Below are 21,638 nucleotides of genomic sequence, written 5' to 3'. Positions count from 1 at the left end.
ATGGCTCGATATGCCAGGGCTCCGATTTTGGGAGAGGACCCCTTGGCTCACGTGGGATCCTTGGTGGGCCCCGAGGCTGCTCGGGAGAATCTGCTTCGTGCTAACCCGCAGTGGAGGGTTCCTGGGGCCGAAGAGAGGAATCCGGCTATGATGGCCCAGTACTATCTGAACGAGGTAATTTGCTAGATTTTTCTCTTTGAGTTGTGTTTTTGTTTTATGTTTTTCCTATTTTGCTCATCTTTCTCTCGTTCCCAGGCTGTTTTCTGGTCTTCGTTCGCTTCCGAGTGTAGCTCGGTTGAGGAGAAACAACTGAGGAAATATCGTGAGGCTTATGCTCGTGATATTCCCATTTTGGACCAGAAGGCTGGGCAACTCCTCTCCGAGCTTACGGAACTCAAGCAGCTGTACCTTCACTATAGTCGCGAGGCTAGAGAGTCTGCTGAGAAGATCGGGACCGAGGTTGGCCAGCTCATCTTCCGAGTTGAAGAGGATGCTGAGAAGATCGCTTCCTTTGCTGAGGAAAAGAAGGATATGGCCGCTAAGTTCGCTAGCGAACTTGAGGAAAAAGATAGACTCTTCCAGGAGATGAAGTCTAAATTTGAAGCGGCCGACAAGGAGCATAAAGAGGCGGAGTTAAGGCTCCACCATTTTGTCCAGCATCGGGAGCTGATCCAGCAGCAAGCTGATAAGGTGCCTGTCCTTCGGCTGAAGCTTCGGGAAAAGGATGACTATGTTCGGAAGTTGGAGCAGGAGCGAGTCAACCTCTACACTGCTGATCAGTGTAGAGAGCAGTATTGGAACGGCATCCTGGGTGCTCGGCGCATGTTTGCGAAGCACATGCCTCACTTCCCTTGGAACGAGAAAGTTCCTCTATGGATGCAGGCCGAGGACCACTTGGTGGAATGCCAAGCTGATCGAGATGAAGCTGAAGCTGAACGCCAAGCTGCTCTTGCAGAGGCTCGGGCCCAGAAGGCAACTTCCGAAGGTGATACCACTGCTGGGGGTTCTTCGAAGGATGCTCCCCTAGGGGCCGCTCCTGAGACTCCCAAGAGTTAGGGATTCGGGCAGTCGTCTTCTTCAGAGTCGGTCGGTTCCAGTTGAGGACTTCCGAATATGTGCTTGCTTTTCCCCCTTTTGCCTCGGCGCTGCGTTGTACTCATTTCTTTTTGCTTTCTTTAGTACTTCGGTAGGCCGGTATTGTCTGTTGATGGCTGCCGATTTTAACTGTTTCATTTTGTTTTCAATTTTTGAGGTTTTCAGTGTATTTGTACTCCCCCCAAATATTGAATAAAAAATGAATGTTTGTTACTTGGCTGCTTCTTTTCAATTTGTACTTTCGCAATTTTAGGTCTTTAGATCCGTAGATTTCTCGAGCTCCTCTTTCTGTAGACTTGCCAAAAACCTTTTGATCTTGCGAGCTCTTTAAATCCGTAGATCTGTTAAGAGACTTTTTAACTTTTGCGAGCTCTTCAAATCCGTAGATCTGCTAAGAGACTCTTTGACTTTGCGAGTTCTTCAAATCCGTAGATCTGCTAAGAGACTCTTTAGTTTTGCGAGTTCTTCAAATCCGTAGATCTGCTAAGAGACTCTTTAGTTTTGCGAGTTCTTCAAATCCGTAGATCTGCTAAGAGACTCTTTAGTTTCCAGACTCTTCAAATCCGTCGATCTGCTCAGAGGTTTGGATTGTTCTTCCGATCTCTTGTGGTTCGGAAACCTGGGCAAGAGATCGCTAGTCTGCCTCTTTAGTTATGCCTTCGGCGATCCGTGGATCTGAGCCGGAGTTTTATAACTTGATTCGAGCGACTGTTTGTTGCGAACAAATTTTATTAGGGTACCGCGAATCCGAGGATTCTGGACGATTCCCTGAAGTGTATGATTTGGTCATTTCTTGCATTTTATCAAGGAATGGGCAAAGTCAACCTGTTTTTAGTCTCGGATTGATCAGATCCGAGGCTGCATATATATATAAAGGGACAATAATTATAGAGATAAGTTTAATGAAACACATGGTGCCAATGGCTTTCCTCTTCTCATTAAACAACTTACTTGGTTTACAGACAGAGATCATACAAAATATTTCTTGAGAACATCGGTATTCCAATGGTTCTTCAGGATTGTTCCATCTAACTGTTTCAGCATATACGTGCCTGGCCTTTTTTCGGAATGGATGATGTATGGTCCTTCCCAAGTGGCTGAGAGTTTGCCATGGATCCGTCCTTTCTGAACCGAGGCGGCGTTTCTGAGTACTAGATCACCGACTTTTAGAGGTCTGGCGTTGACTCTTCGGTTGTAATGCTTGTTGACCCTCTGCAAATAGGCTGCGTTGAGTGTCCTTGCATCGTTCCGAGCTTCGTCCAGTAGATCGAGAGCTTCGGATAGAAGTTGATTGTTGCTTTCTCCTTGGAGCCCATCATATCTGTTGTATGCCTGGATCCTCAGGCTTTCTGTTCCGATTTCCACAGGAATTACAGCTTCGGATCCGTATACAAGGTGGAACGGTGTTTGTCCGGTAGCTTCTTTTTCAGTGGTCCGAAGGGACCATAGCGTTCCGGGTAGCTCTTCTAACCATTTGTTTTTGTCATCCTCGACTCTTTTCTTGAGTGCGTTGAGGATGAGTTTGTTAGCAGCTTCGGCTTGCCCGTTGCTTTGTGGGTGACAGACTGCCGAGTACGCTAGGTGTATGCCGAACTGTTTGCACCACTTTTGCAACGGGGTGTTGTCGAACTGTTTCCCGTGGTCGAAGACCATCAGTCTTGGTATGCCGAACCTTGTGATGATGTTCTGCCATATGAACTTGCGGACCTGAGGTTCGGTGATGGAGGAGACAGCTTCGGCTTCGATCCATTTGCTAAAATAGTCGACTCCTACAATCAACCACTTCTTCTGGTTCGTTGCTGAGGGGAAGGGACCAATGATGTCTAACCCCCACTGTGCGAATGGTAAGGGATACAGTGTTGATTGTAGGGTTTGAGCTGGTTGATGGATGGCTGGTGCGAACTTTTGGCATTTCTCGCATTTCCTTGCCATCTGCTTTGCCTCGGAAACCATAGTGGGCCACCAGTACCCAGCCCGAAGGGCTTTATGTGCTAATGTCCTACCTCCAATGTGGTTTCCGCATATCCCGAGGTGGATTTCCCTTAGGATGTAGTCAGCGTCTGTTGGACCCACACATTTTAGCAGCGGAGCAGAGAATGATTTCCTCATGAGCTCTCCTTCGGCGCTGATGATGAACCATCTGTTGAATCTTTTCAGTTTTCTCGCTTGCAGCTTATCTTCGGGAAGTTCTCCCCTTTCTTTGTATGCAACTACTGCGTCCATCCAGCTAGGCTCGGAACGTAAGCTGCATACTGTGGTGGGTAGCAAGTCGATGCTTCTCTCTTGGTGAACTTCCACGTGGACCGACCTGTTTAGGTCGATGAGTGTTGAGCTTGCGAGTTTTGACAGTGCGTCTGCTTGCGTGTTCTGTCCTCGGGGAATGAGGATGACTTCAAAGGATCTTAACTTTGATGTTAAGGATTTAATTTTTGCTAAATAGGCTGTCATGCTGGGCCATTTGGCCTCATACTCCCCTCGGATCTGGTTGGCTACAAGCTGGGAATCAGTTTTGAGGCGAACATGTTCGGCCTCCAGGGATAAACAAAGCTCTATCCCTGCGATTGCGGCCTCGTATTCGGCCTCGTTGTTGGTTGCTTTGAAGCCGAACTTCAATGCATACTCTATGCTTTTCCCCGTCGGGGGGATCAGTACAACTCCCGCCCCTGAGCCGTTTATTGTGGAAGATCCGTCAGTGAAGACCTCCCAAGTGCTTTTCGTATCATCCAACATTTCCTGGTATGAGCACTCGGCCAAGAAGTCTGCCAATGCTTGTGCTTTGATTGCTGTCCTCGGCTGATATTTGATGCCGAACTCTGATAGTTCGAAGGCCCAGGCAGCCAATCTTCCTGACCTCTCTATTTTGTCGAGTACTTTTTCGAGCGGTTGGTCAGTTAGCACTGTGATCTGGTGGGAGTCGAAGTATGGCCTCAGTTTTCGTGCAGCTACCACTACTGCATATGCGACTTTCTCGATGAGTGGGTACCGGGTTTCGGCCCCTGTGAGTGTTCGGCTGGTGAAGTAGATTGGCTGTTGCTTCTTTTCTTCTTCCCGAAGAAGCACTGCGCTGACGGTTCCAGGGCTAACTGCGACATATAGGTACAGGGTTTCCCCCTCCTTTGGTCTGGCCAGTGTCGGCAGTTGAGCTAGGTGGGCTCTGAGTTGCTGAAAAGCTTCTTTTTGCTCCTGTTCCCATATCAGTTCGGGATCCACTTTCCTCGGGACCCCTTTTTTCTTGACTGGTTCTGCTTCTCCTCCGGGGAGGTTCTTTGGTTTCAGTGCCTTGAAGAAGGGGGCTCCCTTGTCCGAGGCTTTTGATATGAACCTTGTTAGTGCGGCTAACCTGCCGGTTAGCCTCTGCACATCTCTCTTGGTCTTCGGCTCGGGTAAATCCAATGCCGCTTGGACTTTGTCTGGGTTCGCATCAATTCCTCTTTCGCTCACCATGAATCCGAGGAACTTCCCTGACTTTACCCCGAAGACGCATTTTTTTGGGTTCAGCTTCATGCTGTATTTCCTCAGATTTCCGAAGGTCTCTGCCAAGTCTTTGACATGGTCTTCCTCCTTGATGCTTTTTACGATGGAGTCATCCACGTAGACCTCCACATTCCTCCCTTTCTGGTCGGCGAAGACGTGGTCAACTAACCTCTGGTAGGTGGCTCCGGCATTTTTCAAGCCGAAAGACATCATTTTGTAGTTGAACACTCCTGCGCTTGTGATGAACGCTGTCTTTGCCCTGTCATCGGGGTGCATGAATACTTGGTGGTAGCCTGAAAAGGCATCCATGAAGCTGAGCAGTGCATGGCCGCTGGTGGAGTCAACCAGTTGATCTATCCTTGGCAGGGGATAGCAGTCTTTGGGGCAGGCTCGGTTCAGATCTGTGAAATCTACGCACATTCGCCATGAGCCGTTCGCTTTCTTGACCATCACCACGTTGGCCAGCCACTTCGGATACATGCATGGTTCGATGAATCCGGCCTCTTGCAACTTTTTAACCTCCTCGGCGATGGCTTTGTTTTTCTCCGAGGAGTAGTTTCTCTTTTTTTGCTTGATTGGCCGAGCTTCAGCGTTGACATCCAGCTTGTGACAAATTGTTCAGAGCAAGACTGAAGATGGAAACAATGGGCTTCGGGGCCGAGGTAGAGGTAGAAGTAGAGCTTCGGATAGAAGTTCCCGAAGTCTAAAGTTGGCCGAATTTCGTAGATCTGAAGAAGCAAATTGCACTGCGATCGCCGGAATTTAGAGAGAGAATGGGTTTGAAATAAGGAGTAAAAAGTTCAAAAGGAGCAAAGCACCCAGTATTTATAGAAAAGATAAAGGGCGCATCAACTTCCTCAAACCCACGATCTCCATGACACATTACAATTCCCAACACTTGTCATCAATGCAAATCATCCCTTTTCAAAAAAGAGAGGGAACCTTCGGACTTCTGACAGCTGGAAACCCACCCATTTAATTCTAAATGGACCGGGTCTGGGGGGCATGTTGTTTGGGCTCCCAATTGATTCTCAATTGGGCCACTAAGTCCAAAGCCCAATGGCTCTAAACGACAACATCAAACCTACCAATGGCTATTCAGCCATCCATTAAGGCCCAAGGCCCAATAACAATAAATGACCTATGGGCATTTATTATGCAAACACTATAAATAGGCCGCCAAGGCTCACACCTCAAGGTACGTCCAATTTATCGCCTTAAGACTACTCTTCTAGAGAACTTCTCTCTAGAATCCGAGCATCATTCTTACTTAGGCATCGGAGGGGCTTTCCTCGGAAACACCCCCGAGGCTAGTGACTTTGCTCTTGTGCAGGTGAATTCGGACTCCACTCATTCAAACAAGCAAGATCTTCAACACATACAAAAGGGCCTTCATTCGAAGCCCATTGTTTCCATCTTTACAACACCGGAACACCGTGTAACTTTGATCATTAATACTTTTGAAAACAGAGCATGTATTAGGACAACTACCTTTTTTTTTTTTTTTTTTTTTTTAAATAAAGAGTCTAGACAATTTCTGCATAAAAATTATGAGTATAAAATGAGTGGGGAGCTCGTCCGAGTAGGCAATCCACATCATGCATGTCCTCGAGCGACTTTCATGACCTACAAAATCAACAAAGTGAGCTATTTCTAGGGCGTTCCCAAAAAAGCTCATCCAACGCTCAAGTCAGTTGTGTGTTTCAAGCTAGAGAGAGAAAGTGGAGAGAGAGTGAGAGTTTGTGCGGAAAGAATTGAATACCTGAGGAATCACCATTTATAGGATGAAAATAGTGACATAGATGGTAAATAAACGTGTTTGTAAGTGTGTAAATCCCTGGTACTCTGTAACGCTGATGTTTGGACCCTAAGATTGTGAAAAAAACCTATCTTGAGGTTGTTGCCGAGGGTATTTTGGCAATTTACTTTCTGGGATATTTTATTAATTAGACTATTTAATGTTGGTTCCACGGGTACGTAGTTCGAACATATACTTTTGAAAATACACACAATTTAACGACTCTCACAATATCTCACGTGATCTATCAAAGTACTCACGTGATCTAGCTAGTACATTAAAGTTCGTTGTTAAGCGATCAATTTGTACCAATTTTACTTTTTGTAATGTAATTTTTTTTATGGGAAATTAATCTACGATTTACATTATTGATCAAACTAATGATTTCAAAAGGTATAATAAAAGCAATATATAATGTATCAAAATTTCTCACATAATAGGGTACGTATTAGAGATAGAGGATTGTCGTATACAAGTTCACTTGACATCATTGATGAACACACCAAGAATATCTTTCTTGATAGTTTATAAAAGATCATTGTATGTCATCCATTATGTTGATCAAACCAACATACATGATCATTATGGATCACATGTATGGGATAATTGACAAAATGGTATATCCCATCAATTCAAAAGTGTTATTTATTTAATTAGGACATCACTTTTTATTTATTAAATAATTAAAAATGGGAAATAAATATTCAATTGGATTGGTATTTAGGTATTCGTATGTCAAAATATACAGAATACTAGCTAGTAACCTAGTACGTATTACAATAACGGCTTACTTAGCTTTAGGTATTTTTTTTATTATATTAATATAAAAGTTTACAAGATACAACTAAAAATGTTTGTGGTTTTAACACGTACTTAAGTAATACATAGCTATACAAGTGACACGACACACGAAAATAATCGAGCCGACCTGAATTATGAAAGTGAAAAATGAGAACATCAGCAGCATGGTGTATATATATAGGCATCAACAACAAACAAAAGCTTCAATTCTTTCTTTGTGGATCTCACTAAGGAAAACAACCCTTCAAAATATCTCCTTTTTTATTTTAATTTTCTAAAATAAAAATTAGAGAAACATAAAAGAAAACGACACAAACCAAATAATTAACTCGAGTGACATCATGGCTAAGGCAAGCAAGTTGATGTATTAATCTAATTGAAAGTTGAAACCTTGCATTTTAGTGGGCTCATCTATTCTTTGATATGAATGTTTTTAGGAGAAAATTCCATATTGTTACACTATTAAAAACTAGTATGATATGATATATTCCGCTAACAACATACTCAGTATTGGTTTATTTTATTTTTTGTTACAATGAGTAACAAAGATATTACAAATTAAAATAAGAAGGTGAATTTAGATATATCAGTTAATCAGTATTGTACATATATATTCAATTGTTTATCACTGAACCCATACATGTACGTATCTCATTGGCATTCAAACATTATCACGTACGAACTACGAAGTACTCCGTATATATTATATATATGAGGTCCAATCAATTATGGACCTTATGTGAAGGGATGATGCACATTGCACATAAAAAGGATAAAAAGAAAGAAAGAAAGAAGTATATCTTTAAGGGATGAGTAATACATATATAAGAAATAACAAACAAAAAATTATTTCCAATCTAGCTTAATTGCTTTTAGTAACAACAATTTGGTTACATAGCCCACTTCCAGCATGGCTTCAGCTTCTGTGATCACCGTATCATTCAACTTTTTCGACAAGAATAATTAAAGTGCGCTATTTCGACATTGTAGGGGATTGTTTATTTTACTTTATTTTTTTGACAAATTCAATGTATTATTATTTTTCTCATTAATATGGAAATTGACATTAGTTTTTTATTTTTCAAAAATTACATTAAAATTCAATACGATGCACCCATCTCATCGGCGGATCCAGAATTGTAACAAATTAATCGGATACATACATCTAACAACAAAATAGCTTGTACAATCTTTCACTTGATGCACCTCACTGACCAATTTCGCTACAAAGTTTATACTCCATACTTGTATATTTACTAAAAGATTTAAATGTAGTAATAAAACTGAGAGATTTAAACTATTGTAGACAAAGGATCACTAAACATTACGGAGTAACATTCATGTTCTCAAATGCCAAAACACAACGTGTTCATCAAATTAGATTCTTTTTATTAGGGGTAAATTAGGATCATCAAATTCTTCTATCTTGATATTTTTTTTAATTTTTTTTTTTAACGGGAAGAACAATTTCATTAATAATCAGGCATACGGCATCTACAATGATAAAATAGATCTGTATACCACATATTCAAAGAAAATACATAACTGTTACAATCAAAGCAATTACTATTCTGCATCCTGAAACACAACTCGTACTCCACCGGTTCTAACTTAACGCGAGCAGTGATTTTCGATGTTTTCGCATCTTTTCAAGTAGAGTTCTTCGCAACGAGTTGATGGTAAACCCTAAACCTGTATGAATCCGAATCTCCTTCCCAAATTGAAACCCTAAAAAAATTCTCATTCATGGATGAGAATCAAGAAACTGGAAAACTCTAAAAAGAACCTAAAGAAATTGGGGACAACTCAAAAATAAATTGGGAACAAATCAACGGAAAAAACTAAAAACAAGACAAAAAAAAACAATGAAAAAACAAGAAAAACGGTCGGAAATAAATTAAACTATTTCCGGCCTAAGCGGCAAAGAAAACTGAAACCCTAAAGATGAGAGAGAAGAGAGAAAAAAGGTTCGGGTCCTTAACGGTGAAATATACTAATGTTGCTCCGCATTCTATTCTATCTTGAGATTCTTAACTACTAAAACTAGGACATTGTTGGTGTTTAATCAAACCTATGAATATAAACTATGGAAAATATCCAATTACACTTTTGAGTCTTCTTCGTGTCATTTGGGTGAACTCACTAGAATCTTAACTCTCAAGTCGACAAGTTTTTTTTTTTTTTTTTTTTTTTTTTTTCTGTTTCCTTCCATTTTTTGTGTCTAAATAACTTCATTTTTATTTTGTTTTCTCACCTTTTAAAAAGTGAGCTTTTAATAATACATTTCATAGTCATAGTCGGACATTTGTAGGCCAATGAGCTTTTGTCATTTTCACTTAAGCCTTCCATTTTCTAGTTCAATGTGTACCGTACGCGTAGCTAGAAATCGTTTTATTGTGATTACTCCATTTTATTTCACATTTTATTTTGATTTTCTTAATTAGGTATATTATAGGGATTTATTTTTTCTTACAAATCCACATTTATCCAAGTTCAAGTAAACTATTATTTCCATCAATTATTTCTCTATTACATAGTATGAAGTATATCATGTTCTTAATCGGAGAACTCTTAACAAGCCGACCTTCATCTCCAAATTACATTGATTTTTCAGTTTTCCGTGTTTTTTTTTATAAATCAAACAACCACTTAAGTAATTTGGCCTCTTGTTGACATCTTATTATCAAGTATCGTTATAAAGCTATATACTCCATCTATCTCTTTAGAAATATTGGTCACACTATACCTTCTACATTATTTGTATATTAACGTGCGTGGTCACACTTTGACTATCTCGTCATTTCTGATCTATATAAAATTAGTTTTTTCCTCCATTTCCTTTTGTTCTTGCTAATCTTCCATGAACCAAATTCATATTTGTAAATAGTTTCAAATTGTTTTTTTAGAGAAAAAACTATTTCAATAGAATACCCGAGGACCCAAACAAAATGGAGGGAGTAACTAGTTGTTGCGTAACCGTATTACATTATTGTGTGCAACAATTAACATGAGATATGATTTCTTTATATTGACACAATTCATTTTTCTCTATTCTTAATTTGTATTCCCCTTGCATATACTACGTGTATATATATAGTGACAACTTAACCTTGTCTTATAAGCTACAAACTTACAATCATTTATGTGAAACACTTGAATCGTATAACAACTTTATGGGAATCTATCGAAATTTTGATCTCAAGACTCCTTCCCATCAACCATTCACTTGCTAGAAATCAATACGAAGTACTCTCAAAATTAATTAGGATTGATACTCATGTGGAGGGCATTGTAATATATTTCTTCTTACATTTGAAAAAAAATAAAAACAAAGCAATATGTATTTCTTTTATGTGCAAGCTACATCATATAATTAGACACAATTAGGCCTTATATGATAGAATATAAAACTAATATTGAGGCTTCAACCATCAGCTTAAATTTTTGGTTGAGTTGGTACTTTGACATGATGTCAGAGCAAAATCTCATCCACCCTCCTTTTAAAGTGGAATATTTCGCGTTGGGGATGAGGCAGCCTATGCTGCAACCACACTTCAAGCGCAAAGAGCTTTCATGTGAGGGGGTGTAATAGGGTATAAAACTAATCTTGGGGCTTCAGCAATCGGCTTAAGTTTTTTGTTGAGTTGGTCCTTTGACATTATTAGGATGTGTTTTATTTATCTAAGTTTCATTTATCATTTAATTGAACTTAGGTGAATAAATGAAATGATATGTGAGCAACCATTTCTAACATTTATCTAAATTTATCAACCATATTCGAATATTCTGAGTATTTTGTATATAAATTAAAAAATATATACAAGATTTCATTCTATTCCACTTATTTTGTCTGAACTTATATCATCTGAAATTACCTTAACTTAATTACCTGAATATATTTTCACTCAAATAAACTTAATTCTCGTGCAAAATGTTTGAAAAAAACTTATTTTTTTCTGAATTTATCTTATCTTAACTTACCTCAACTTAACAAAACTTATTTTATCCGAAATAAATCAAAATAAGTTAAATAAGATATGACATTAGTGACAATAACGTAAACATAACAAGAAATTCATGAAACATACAAAAATTCCTACTTCGTATAATGTTTGGCGGGCCTTAATTACGAATTCGATAATATCAAAAGGAAGGTGCTAAAATGATCGTTATATGAGAATATGAGGAGGATGTTCGTTGAAAACACCAACTAACTTCCTCTTGTGCGCTATAAATATCTTTTGTTTCTCTAACCTTCTTTTGTCCCTCTATTTATAAATATCTTGATTTTCTTTCTTTACATTCTTTTTTGTTTCTCTCTTTATAAATATCTTGAATTTCTCTCTTTATATTTTTCTTTATTAGTAAATATTTTAAACTTATACTATATGCATCTGTTTCAAAAAGATCTTTACACTTACTATTTACACGGACTCCGGTATAATGTTTGATCTTAATATATCAAATTATATATGACACAAAATTATAAAAATTTGATATTTATAAATTACATTTTGAGACGAATCTAACAACATATCTCATGATAATTTTTATGGTCAAAGTTTTGATTATTGGACACATTTTCCAAAGCGTAAAGAACTTAATGAAACGGAGGTAGTACTTATATGTGGGTGCAAGCCGTGCAACTAAAGTATGACGGTAAAATCCAACATTATGTCAAAGGCAATCACGCCGCACACGGTCATTATTTTATCATCGTGTATAAACAATTAAACACCAAAGTAAGTCATGTTATATTGTCTTATTAAAAAAAAAAAAAAAACTTGTATTTTCTTGTTAAAAAGCCCTTTAAATTATTTGTTGGTATATATATAAAGGACGATTTCATTAATTTTATTTTTCATAAAAAACGACTACATATTGTAAACATTAAATATATAACTATTCATTTTTATTATCTCAATTCTCAATCTATGACTATATATGAATTATCTCCTAGAGAATACAAGTTAAAGATAACAATGATCCTGTCAAATCGAAATTCCATAGTTAAAATGCACTTAATTATAAAGGGAAAGAGTGAATTACAAACTTACATGTTACAACAAAAGATTGAACTATTCTACTATTGGTATATCAACATATCATTGTCAACAGTAATTTGGCAAAAATGAAAGTGATTTGTAACGAAATTAACTAGCACCAACGATATACGGATAGCAACCAACTTGCAAGATACCAAATAAAATGGAGAGATAAGCATAACCACGTGACGTCATCGCATTCGCATTCCATTTCGATGAATCACTTGAAGTGGGCCCCAGTTCAGTGATGGCCGTGTGAATGATAAAAGGCCCATTTGACGGCCCAAAAATACACATTCTCCTTTTTTAAATTCAGCTTTTCAAGGCGGCCGACCTTAGTTCCCGGATTCCACGAATCAAGACACTCATAGCTTTTTTCACTCTCCAACTAACACCTGCCACGTGCCCTCTTTCTGGACCCCGCCATTAACGCGATTGGAATAATATTTCCAAGATAATTATCCTCATTAACACTAACCACTTGTTGACTTTTTGGGTCAACTTTGATAGTATTATTGACTAAGTAGTTTATCGACGAGTGATTATAGATATTATTAGTCAAAGTTCGACTTTAAATAACAAAAATGTAGTAACATGTTTAGCTATTACTCATATTATCAAATAAGAAAGCAATCGTTTACCTGAAAGAAAGAGTAGAAACATTAATATATTGAAAGTAATTTGACATTTTCCATAATTTCATGTATATACAAGCATCATATAGGTAAGAAGTACATTTTCCCATCTTTTTCAAGACAAAGCAAATAACCACTTATTTATCCTCATTAACACTAACCACTTGTTGACTTTTTGGTCAACTTTGTCAACTTTTATAGTCTTATTTTGAACTAAGTAGTTTATCGACGAGTGATTAAACATATTATTAGTTGAAGTTCGACTTCAAATAACAAAAATGTAGTAACATGTTTAGCTATTACTCATATTATCAAATAAGAAAGCAATCGTTTAACTAAAAGAAAGAGTAGAAACATTAACATATTAAAAGTAGTTTGACATTTTCCATAATTTCATGTATATACAAGCATCATATAGGTAAGAAGTACATTTTCCCATCTTTTTCAAGACAAAGCAACCAAAATATGTACATTTCCTTCTTCTTTCCACCACATATGAACCAAAAAACAAAAAGAAAAATCCATAATATTTGCAATAACCCTATAGTTACATTTTTCTTCCCAAACCTTATTCAAGTGCCTATTTTCTTTTCACACAAGTCCTTGACCACTTTTTTTTTTTTTTTTTGGCATTTTCTTATTTGCATTTCTAACCATATATATTTCCAACTTTCTATTGCATCATAATCACTATATATACATATAGAGAGTTACCATTACCTAGCACTGGCTTTTTAAGTTAGGGCCCAAAAAAGCACAAGCATTAGGAATTGTGGACCACTATGGCAAAACTAGTTCTATATAAGAGAGGGGTATATAGACTTTATATAGACTTATAGTGCAATAATCTTAGAGATTAAGGACTTAAAAAGCTATTATTAATATTCTATAATTAGTCCACCAAAAGGAGCTCTATGTGGAATACCCTTTCTACGCTTGGCTGTCCTGAAACTAGCCGCCGTTGGTGGTGGTGTTTTGGGACTAAAACTTTGCACCACCTTGTTGTGGTTGTAGTTGCAGTGGGTGTCCATCATGTCACTTCTACCGTGGTGGTGGGAGTGGTGGTGGGAGTGGTGGTGGCTGGTGGTTGTGCTGCTCGTGCTACACGAGCCCTCAGAATCCGAACCCATTGTGTGTTGCATTTTCTTCTTCTTCTGATAATTTTTTGAAGTACCAACAATCTGTACACAATGAATAAAAATTCTATGAGCATAGAAATCAAACCACATTATCCAAAAAATGGTGCCAATTTCCATATTAAATTTCCATATTAAAAAGGTAGAATTGAATTAATCAAAACCTAGAAAAACCCAATTCAAATAAAGCAAAATATCAAAATTGATTCAGTCCATCCACATTTCAAATCAGGTAGATTTCCTACCAATTAATTAATTAGTCAATCAAATCCACAATGACCAAATAGCAATGTCAATAGTCTCCCATTATAGGTGCACCGAGATACATAATACAGACCCATTATAGATGCACTGAAATACATAATACAGACCCATTATAGGTGCACCGAGATACATAATACAGACCCATTATAGGTGCACCGAGATACATAATACTGAGTATATGTTTTATCACGAGAAAATTATTCCAAAATTTGGGGAAATTTGGCATTGCTTAGGAAATGTGATGAAATCAACGAAGATATGGTATGATTGTATAAAGGCAAATTTGTTAAAAAGGACCTTTTATAATCCAAATTTTGCGAGAAAGGACCTTATATATTTTTTTTTGTGAAATAACACCTTAATGTAAATTTTTTTGCGAGAAAGGACCTTATATAAATTTTTTTTTGTGAAATCACACATTAATGTAATTTTTTTTGCGAAAGACAACCAAGAGTAAATTTCCGGCATTGACTGAGTTTTTTCCGGCCATTGACTTGCACGTGAGAAGCACGTGTGGCATTATTTTGCTAATCACACCCAATTTTCCTCCAAAATTCTAAGCTTTAAAACCTAAAGTTGAAAAGAAAAACCGAAATAAAATCAAGTTTGAAAATTCAAGAGTCAGGAAAATCATTGTCTTTAGCCAACGTAAGCCACACGTGCTGCTCACGTGCAAGTTAATGGCCGGAAAAGCTCAGTCAATGCCGGAAACATTCCTTAGGTCCTTTCTCGCAAAAAAAATTACTTGTGTTTTCACAAAAAAAATTATATAAGGTCCTTTCTCGCAAAATTTGAGTTATAAAAGGTCCTTTTTGGCAAATTTGCCTTGTATAAATCATAAAAAAGATATGATCCTACATTAACTTAGAAAACAATAAATAAAATAAAAAGTAAAGTGTAAAATAAAATTACCTTACAACCAAGAGAGCAAAAACGGAAGGAATCAAGAAGGCTGCGTTCACAAACTTGACATGTGTTGGTAACTCCTTTACCAGGCCTAGGTTGTGGCCTTTCATTTAGGAACACAACTCTAGCACTGTTGATAATGTAGGTCTGTACTCCACTTATATCTAGCACTTTCTGGATTTCAGACACCCTTATCACATCATGGTATGAAGATCTTCGAATCTGTCAAAATTATATTCAAATTATTAAATTAGAAATTATTATTCTTGAATTATTGGGGGAGAAAGTAAAAAAAAAAAAAAAAAAATTGGTGGCAGAGTAGGAATGAAAGTACAAGTCAACAATATTGGTTGAGGTAGTAAAGAAACTGTAAAAAAAATAAAAAAAATCAGAGTTAAATGCTTGGTGAGCAAGTTAAGATATTTTTTTCAAATACATTGCCATTCTTTTCAAAATTGGGAAAGAAAATCAGGCAGACTACTAGAATTGAATTAATTTTTTCTTTTAAATTTTTTTTTAACTAATTTCAATACATTGAAGAAGTGGGCAAGAATTGAACTAATTTCAATACATTGAAAAAGTTAATGGGTTTTAATAAAGAGAGCTTTTTTTTTTTTTTAATAAAGAATGAACAAATTGGGAGAATATTGAATTAGACTTATCTCATTAATGTGATAACTAGAATGTTACTCCAACCGTGGTTGAAATTAGCAAAACAATTGCTAAAATGAATGTTACTCCAACCATGGTTGAAATTAGCAAAACAATTGCTAAATGAATGAAACTCTCTACAATCCCATTTTTGGCAAATAGAACCGAATTTGGGGAAACAGATTATTTTTGGCGGAGTATTAACAGAGACATTTATGCTAATCAAAATCCTAAAACCCGGAAAATTAAATTAAAATAAACCGAAAAGATCAATTCTTTCTTCAAAAAGATGAAAACCCAAAATGTATTTTTCAAAAACCCAATTGATAAACTGTGATTAAGAAATTGAAAGTGATTAATGAACAGTTTGAGTATACCTGAATGGCGCGATGGTCACGGTGATGAACAAGGCAAAGTGAGCAGAGTGGGCCATCCATACAGTCTAAACAGTACATATTACATTCACTTTTGTGAGAATCAGCATGAAATTGGCATTGAACGAAGAACTTTTCACGTAGCAAAGGCTTCAACCATGGCGGATATCTGTTAAAATCTTCATCTTCTGGACCTCCAGCACCCTATTTCAATTCAAAAATAAATAAAATTAATGAAAAAGACTCCACATTTACAAAATGAAATTGGGTAAAAAGGGTGTCAATTTAAATTGCGAATAAAAATGTACCATGATTCTACGATTCTTGGGTTTAATTTCACGAACAACAGGGGTTTCTTGATTAACAATCGCCAGTTTGAAAAACAGGGGAAAACAGAGTGCTTCTTTTAACTTTATAGAGAGAGAAATTGAGCTTCTTTAAGTTTTTAGAGAGAGAAGTGTGGGAGTTTAAGAGAGAGTGGAGGCTGAGAAAATGTGAAGAGGGTTTTGTTGAATTATATTGAAGGGAGAAGAAGGTGGTAGATGGCGTAGGATCAAAACTTTTATTATATTAAAGCAAATAAGAGTTGTGCTTATCCTTTCTTTTTTATCGAATTTCTTTTGCTACAACCCTAAGGTTCGGACCCGAACCTAAAATGATGATATATTTAAAGATTTGAAAAAAATAAAATGGAAAATAAAATAAAATAAAAGATACGTTTTGCGCAAGGAAGTCATGAGATGAACCGACCTAGCTCTGTTTTGTTTATACCCACTATTTTCGTTTCATTTCATTTTCATGTCCTTTGGTCTTATCAATTCTATTAATTTTAATTATGACTACAAGTACTAGTACATTATTATTTACTCAAATTATAAAAAATAAATAAGGGAATGATACTATACAACCTTAAAAACAGTACGGAGTACATTGCTTATATTAGGCATTAGTTATACTCCCTCCGTATTTATTTAAGAGATATATTTGGTCGGGCACGTGTATTAAGAAGAAAAATTAAATGAAATAAAGTAATAAAACAAGTGGAGTTTGATAGATATTTTAATAAGTAAAACAAGTGGGGACCATGTTATTTTAGGGGGGTGAGTGGTGGGGTGTAGATAGATTATTTAATTAGATGGTGGGGTTGATAAGTTAATAAAATTGGCAAGTGTATCTCTTAAATAAATACGGCCGAAAAAGGCAAGTGTATCCCTTAAATAAATACGGAAGGAGTACTGATTAACGTGTAATTTTGTTATGCATTTCTAAATTAATTCAAATTCAGCACATGTATTGAATGTTTATTTACAAATTACGGAATAAAAACCTTAGAAATTGCATACTCCCTCCGTATTTTGAAAAGTGATATACTTTAGATGATGGCAATAAGATGGTTGTGGGCCGGGCTGACTCGAAAAAAGACCGACCCGACCGGAGCACGAAAAAAGCACGACACGGGCACAAAGTCGTGGGCCGTGGGCCTGGCCTGGGCCTTTATTTTTTGGAAAAAGCACGACACGACTCGACCCGGCACGCAAAATTACGTAAAATTAGCCTTAGGCACGACGGGCCGGCCTGGCCCAGCACGAAAGCCCGTGGGCTCGTGCCGGGGGTGGGCCTTGTTTTGAACTTTTCAGCTCGGTCCAGCCCGACACGATACAATGTGGGCCTAGATTGGGCTCGACCCGGTTAGGGCCACAACCCGTGGGCTCGACACGAAGCCTGACTCGACCCACGACCGTCTTTAGATGATGTGAGTAAGTGTAGGGACCACAAGAAAGAGATAGATATTAATATAAATTGGAAGTGGAGACCAAAAATATCAAAAAAGAAAAGTGTGTATTTGTAAATACAGTTGTTTAAATAAAGTGTATCTCTTTTTAAATACGAAGGGAGTATATCATTACCCAAATACATACTCCGTGATACTCTAGGTGACGTTATTTTTATTTTTATTTTTTGGTGGGAGATGGAGTTCAATTATTGGCATTTGGCTTACAGTTTTGTGTTTTAATAATTTCAGTTAATTAAATTAAATTATAATGTGGGTTTGTAGGCAAGAAATGAACCAAAATGATGGAGTGGGGCCAACAATTCTTGTCAATTGATGAAGTCTAAGCAAGAGAATATACTAAAATAAGAAACAAGTACAAATAGGCTCTGTATTTCCAAGCTGGTCATATGTGTATTTTTCGATTTATACTTTATTTTTCAATTAATTTGGGAGTTTTATTATTGAGTCAATACATATTAGCCATTCATTTAGGTAGAGTTTGGTTTTCATAATGGAATCTAGCTTTGTTTCTTAATGATAATTAGTTACTTTCAAATGATTTTGTGGATATGGCCTTTGATATATTCTACTTAGTATATCATTTAATAATAAATATGTATTTGAATTTAATCTTTCTCCACCCTTAAAAATAAAGTCTACTATTTGGTTGATTATATTGTATTTCTCAATTGATGTAACTTGCTTAATACTCTTCGGTTTTTATAATAAAAAATAGCACCCGACCGTGGTAAAGACTGAAAACTTGTGTATGATATATCGATCTCATGTTCGAATCTTCCTTCCCCATTTATAATTTGTATTGCCCTATAACTCATATGCCACAAAAAACATTAAAAAAATTGCTTAAGCAGACAAGTTATATGCAGTTTGACCAGTAATTCTAAAGATTTTGACATTGTAGTAACATACTAGACCAGATGTTTCGTGATCTTAATCTCATATGGAGTTTAAAAGAGTGAAAACCAGGTGAGTAAACGACCTTATTCTAAAATTCATCTATGAACTTCTAAATGAAATTATATTATTGTATATTCCTTTATGAAATAGGTGTTGAAAATAATAGTAGCCTTTACCTAATATTTAGTAGAAGTTAGAAGTAATTGTTATTTTAATATCCAACTAGACTATTATATTAGCTTAGACACCTGGAAATTAGGTTGAATCCTCAACGAATGGTGTGATTAATTAGGAGATATACCAAATCAATGCAAATGTATAGAGTGTCCATACCAAACAAACTATTTCTTACAAGTTATAGAAATTGGCTAAAGTGGCAATACAAGCCTCTTTTGTTAAAACTAGTCATGTTTTCAAAGATATAAGCATGCATCTTGCTCTTCTTTGTTTTATCATTTGTATTGCAAAAATCCGAAAATGAAAACAAAAATAAAGGAACTTCCCTAGCTTAACTACTATCATGCATTTTTTGGACAAATAATAATCTTTGTGATGGACGATTTTGTTTATATTCATTATAAAAAGATATAAAATCAAGATTGAAAGAGACAATGGGGGTGTAGTTAGTTAGCAATGTTTGTAATTCAAGCACATATGTGTTGTAAAGTGTAAACCTTCATTTGTTTATTACTCCCTCCGTCCCAAAATTATAGTCATGTTTGACTAAAACACAGATTTTAAGAAAAGTGGAATTAAGTGCGTGGGAAATTGAAATATAGTACATTGATGATGAAAAAGTAGAATATAGTACATGGGGAAGAGAAAATAATACATATTAAAAGGAATAAGGTACATTTTCTTTTTATTTTGTGATCCCAAATGAGAATAATATGAGAAATTTTTTGTGTTCAAATAAGGAAATAAGACTATAATTATGGGACGCCCGATTTAGTAAACATGACTATAATTTTGGGACGGAGGGAGTAGTTAATTAGTAAGACCCATTATCTATTTATGTATGATTCATACGAATTATAATTAATTCACTCTTTTGCCAAATTATTGTTATACTCCTCAAAAAAAAAAATTGTAAGTCATAAGTATATACTATTTCAAAATAGTTCTATCATTTTGATTTTGACATCTGAACACTGAACTTCTTCATTTTCAGGTGCCGAAATTTTAAGTCAGTTTAAATTATTAAAGCGATTTGAGAAATACCCTACGTAAGATTTAAGGTGTTAAAATGAACTTCAATTGAGATGTTACTTTGATAAGCACCCTCGTTAGTTTTGTAAAACATATTCTTAAAATTTATCCTTTATAAATCGAAAAAGAAAAAATTCCGAAATCTACAATATGAAATTGATACTTGAAAAAAGCTACATACAGATTACTATTTTTTTTTCATGTCAAAATTAAAATAAAATAAAATACGGATTACTTCACAATTTCTTTGTAGAGTACCATTTTCATGCCGCAAGCATTGAAGTTTGATCAATATGACGCGTATTAGCGTATACGCAACCCTACATATATACTCCCTAAATCGCAGGACAATAAGAATTTAAGAATGGGTAACTTTTAATTATTGGAGGTAAGGGTAAACTTAACTTTACGACACTACAAGATATTGTATCATTAACGACGGAAAATCCCGTCGCTAAAGGCCAATAATCTTTGATTAATGACGGGATTTTCTGTCGCAAACCCGTTATAAATGGGGTCGTCGTTAATGAAAAATCCCGTCGTTAACCCATCGTAAAAGACATTTGTGACGGTTGTTCCCTGCTTTTTTTAACCCGTCGTACCTAGATTGTCATTAAAGATACAAATTATTATAGTGTGAGTGGTGAAACAAAAAGACTAGGAGAATTGACTAGCTATTTTTTTATTTACTATCACGTGTAAAACAAGGGGGAGTAGTAGTTTACTAGAAGTTGCAAAGTGCAATTACAACGAAGTGACATACACGTGCCATACACGTGCCACTTACTTTTTTTTTTTATGTAATCCCCCAATTTGGGCTTTTTTTTTAAAAAAAAACGTTGTATTCTTTTTCTAAAAAAATTTTAGAAAACACGAGGGGTAAAATAGTATGGATGATCATACCTCCCATAAAGGCATAAACGTTCAAAATATCCAAAAGCCTATCAACCAAAAAACTTACTTCCTATAGAAAAGCTGGTAGCTAGACAAGCTATACACACCAAAAGATCCAAAACGTCGAGTGCCAAAGAACCCTAGTTATTGGTGATTTCTCGATCTCCATTTTTAACTTCAACAATGGCAATAGGATTATCCTTTGTTGAACCGCCAACAATGAAAGGTGAAAAGTCTTTGTTCTTCGAAGAAGAGGAACCTTCTGCTATCAGTAGAAACCTGCATAGCCTCCTTGATAGAAGACACTATCGTTCCAAAAACTATCTGAGATGCATTAGAAGTATTAGCCACCGTGTTAAGAGCTGCATCCCTCGTATCGATCGGCCTCCCTTCTAATTTGTTGAACTATTTGTTGTGCTTCTTCTCCAATTCTTTGCACAAACCTGAAAGTATGAAGCTAGTAATTGCAATTTTAAAAACGGTTTATTTTTAGAAAACAAATAATAAAAAGGTAATACAAATTAAATAAAAGTAAGGAGGAGACACGTGATCGAATAGACAAAATTCGTGTATTAAAATATTAGTATAGATAATAAATTCTTTTAACTTTTTTATTCCTATAAAAAGTTGGTTTTATGACAAGAGATGGAAGGCCATTTATAAA

General features: G+C 36.2%; 2 protein-coding genes across 2 annotated transcripts; one reads left to right on the top strand and one right to left on the bottom strand.

Annotated features, from left to right (window-relative positions):
• On the top strand, window positions 1–3,339 carry LOC130463698 (uncharacterized). The gene is made up of 3 exons (XM_056832912.1): window positions 1–174; window positions 256–781; window positions 3,323–3,339. Exons 1-3 carry the CDS (start codon window positions 1–3, stop codon window positions 3,337–3,339), a joined length of 717 nt encoding a protein of 238 aa, XP_056688890.1.
• Window positions 3,340–13,210: 9,871 nt separating this feature from the next.
• LOC110791991 (protein RGF1 INDUCIBLE TRANSCRIPTION FACTOR 1) lies at window positions 13,211–16,751 on the bottom strand. Its single transcript, XM_021996773.2, has 4 exons — window positions 16,488–16,751; window positions 16,183–16,383; window positions 15,161–15,376; window positions 13,211–14,029 (listed from the first exon to the last, which is right to left on the bottom strand). Exons 1-4 carry the CDS (start codon window positions 16,488–16,490, stop codon window positions 13,727–13,729), a joined length of 723 nt encoding a protein of 240 aa, XP_021852465.1. The 5' UTR covers window positions 16,491–16,751; the 3' UTR covers window positions 13,211–13,726.
• Window positions 16,752–21,638: the final 4,887 nt, after the last annotated feature.

Source organism: Spinacia oleracea, chromosome 6, assembly GCF_020520425.1.
Source record: "Spinacia oleracea cultivar Varoflay chromosome 6, BTI_SOV_V1, whole genome shotgun sequence".
Classification (NCBI taxonomy): domain Eukaryota; kingdom Viridiplantae; phylum Streptophyta; class Magnoliopsida; order Caryophyllales; family Amaranthaceae; genus Spinacia; species Spinacia oleracea.
The sequence above is the reverse complement of the archived record's forward strand: the minus strand, read 5'-3'. Positions and strand labels throughout refer to the sequence as shown.